General features: G+C 59.9%; 1 protein-coding gene across 1 annotated transcript in view; it reads left to right on the top strand.

The window, feature by feature from the left end:
• Window positions 1-2,234: 2,234 nt before the first annotated feature.
• Window positions 2,235-2,887, top strand: part of XYLT2 (xylosyltransferase II) — a 12,356-nt gene continuing 11,703 nt past the window's right edge. The window contains exon 1 of the mRNA XM_010579463.1: window positions 2,235-2,284. Coding sequence (XP_010577765.1) covers window positions 2,235-2,284 — 50 coding nt within the window. The remainder of the gene's footprint in view (window positions 2,285-2,887) is intronic.

Genomic DNA, 2,887 nt, shown 5'->3' with positions numbered 1-2,887 from the left:
CCCCCCCCAGCAGCAGGAGAGCAATCGAGGCAGAGCCACAGGGCTACAAATCCCCAGGGAGCCAGCCTGGGCTTGAGACCAGTTGGGTCTGCTTGCTGCTGGGGAAGCCTTGGCTCCATAAGCAGGAGGGAAGTGTCTTTTTTCTGCTCTTTGGGCTTTGTTTGGCTCTGGGCTGGTTTAAGCCACAAGGTTGAAGCCAGGGGTGAAAAAAGCAGAAGGCTGTGCAGGTAGAGGAGCTCGTGTTGGGGCCAAGATGTGCCTATTGCTGCCTGGGGCTTTTCTAAGGAAGCTGGGCAATAACTGAGTTTAAGTAACTTCTGTAATAAATGGTTTTGGTCATGAGCTGGTAGGAACTTGAGTGTGAGGTGAGTGGCAGGTCTAATGCGGGGGCAGGGGATTATCTGGGGGGCTGCTGGGTGGATTGACATGTTTTATCCCCCTCCACCATGAACTAGGGGTGCGCCCGGCTTCTTGCTCCCGCCGGTCTGGGGAGGAGCGCGGGATTTGGGGAGCACCTCCATCTTTCCTTGGAGCATTTCCCTCCTCTCCATCAGAAAGCACGTCTGCTTGAGCCACCCTGCTCCTCCTTCCCCAGGGACGTGTACCGGGGCGCATACCCTGGCTAAGAAGCCGGTGTAGGGGGGCACGGCTCTTGTACCCCCCGGGGCTGTGCAACTGCTTCCCAAACTGCTCTTGCTACCTGGCAAGCTGGGAAACGACAGGCTGTGGGAATGCCTCTGACTTGTTCTCGATAAACAGCCTCTAAACACCACTAAACTGTGATTTGTTTCTTACGCCTTGCAAGGCGCAGATCTTGAACAGGGGAAGAACACAGGGAAGAACAAATTTCTTCCAGCAGAGGAGGGATGATGAGGTTTTTGTCCTTTTTAATGGCAGGCCGTGCGTTTTCTGGCTCGAGCCTCGCTTACGCGTTGGTCAAAGCACCCATGAGGGAAGAGAGCTGAGGCAGAGCTGTCCCTGTGCTCGCTCCCAGCCCTGGCACCCAGGCTGCCTCCGAAACAGGCTGCCCGCTTGTTACCTGCACCGAGATCCCACTCTTGCACATGGTGAGCCTTTTCCTGCTGCTGTAGAGACGTGGCCACGGACCAAATTGCTCCTGTTACACGGGGAAGCCTGCCTGGAGCTCAGCAGGCTGCACAGAGCCCTCCTGCAGCCCAACGAAGCCCCTCTTATCTAAACCTCTTCCCCCTTAAAACCTTCTGGGCAGTTTTCCCCTTAAAACCCTTTTGCTGCGGTTCCCTCCGCTGTTATCTGCAGAATCTGCCCAAGAAGCTCACAGGAGGTCACAGCTCCGGAGCTGCTATCTCCACCCAGGCACTGTTTCCTATTTCCCCTGCTAAAATACTTGCCCCACAGCAGTTTTTAGGGGGGGGAAGGCAGGGGTCGGCCAGCAAAGCTGGGGCTCCTGTGGTGAGGGTCTGCCTTGGAGCCCAGGTTCCATCCCAGGGCACTTCTGTCTTCTCCCTGCAGCCACCCCCCAGGAGCTCGCCTGGAGCTCTTTTTACTGAGTGGGTGTCCTGAAAGAGGTTTTGAATCTTTTCAGGTTTTATCGCAGCAGAAATAGGACTGGGGTCTTTCTTCTTTTCCTTAAAGCGAGCTCTGCAGCTGGATGCTTTTGTGCAGAAGGCCCTGCCGTGCCCACAGCTTCGTGCGGGTTTTTTCCACCATCGGGGCTGCTCTCGCTCCGACAGGCCGGTGGGTCTGGGGCAGCAGCAGACTCGGCACTCGCCCCTGGGCACCCAAAAAAGTCTCCTCTGCCAGCGGAGGTGGGGGGGGCTGGCCGATACCTCTCACTGCTGAGAGCCCCCTGAGCAGCATCGCGGGGCCGGGGGGGCTCCCCGAGGCTCGGTAAGGCCCTTGCACGCTGCCCGCGGGGAGGAACGGAGGTGTGAGCGTCCCGCGAGGGCACCGGGCCCTGGGCCCAGCCCCGTAACTGGCTGCAAGGGGACCGGGGAACTCAGCACCAGTACGGACATGCTGGTGCAGAGCAGGCTGCTCCATGGGAGGGACCTTCACCCACATGGATGTGCCCCCGTGCACACGTGTGTGTGCTTGTGCACACACACCCCGTGCTCACAGGCTTGTGCCCATACGCCAACATGCACTTGCCAGTCCACGCACGGCCCTACACCCCAGTGCACACCCACAGACATGCTCGTGTGCATGCCCCTGTGCACACACGTGCACGTACGTTAAGTGCCCACAATACACACATGCGGGTGTACGCACACCTCCTGAGGCACACCGGCACATCCCAGTACAGGTAACTGCGTATGTGCCCATCCCAGCATGCAGATATATTTGCACGTGTGCACACCAGCGTGCATACACACGAGGACAAAGGCACACGCTGCAGCGCACGCATGCCCGTGCATACCGCAGCATGCACGAGCACGCGTGCACCCCAGTGCGCGCAGGGAGACCCTGGTGCACGCACGCAGAAGCACATGCACGCCCTGCTGCTCACAAGCACATGGACCTCCAAGGGCACACGTGCACGCCCACACGCACGCCCTGCTGCACACAAGTGCACGAACACGGACACTGCAACGCACGCACGCGCATACACGAAGATATACAGCCCAGCGCACACACGCACACACAACCACACGCACGCACACACAGGCACACACGCAACGCGGCCACGCACACCCCAGTGCACAGACGCACACGCACGCATGCACGCGCGTGTGCACACGCGCACCCCGGGTGCCTCACACGCGCGGGCACGCACACCCGGCGCACGCACGCAGGAACACACGCACCCCCCGGTGCACGCACGCAGACACGCATATACCCATGGTGCACGCATGCACGTACCCGACGGCTACACGCACACCCGTGTCCACACACGCACAGCCCCGGG

This window comes from Haliaeetus leucocephalus, unplaced genomic scaffold (genome assembly GCF_000737465.1).
Source record: "Haliaeetus leucocephalus isolate CR32 unplaced genomic scaffold, Haliaeetus_leucocephalus-4.0 Scaffold657, whole genome shotgun sequence".
Taxonomy (NCBI): Eukaryota; Metazoa; Chordata; class Aves; order Accipitriformes; family Accipitridae; genus Haliaeetus; species Haliaeetus leucocephalus.
This window is presented reverse-complemented; position numbering and strand designations above follow the sequence as displayed.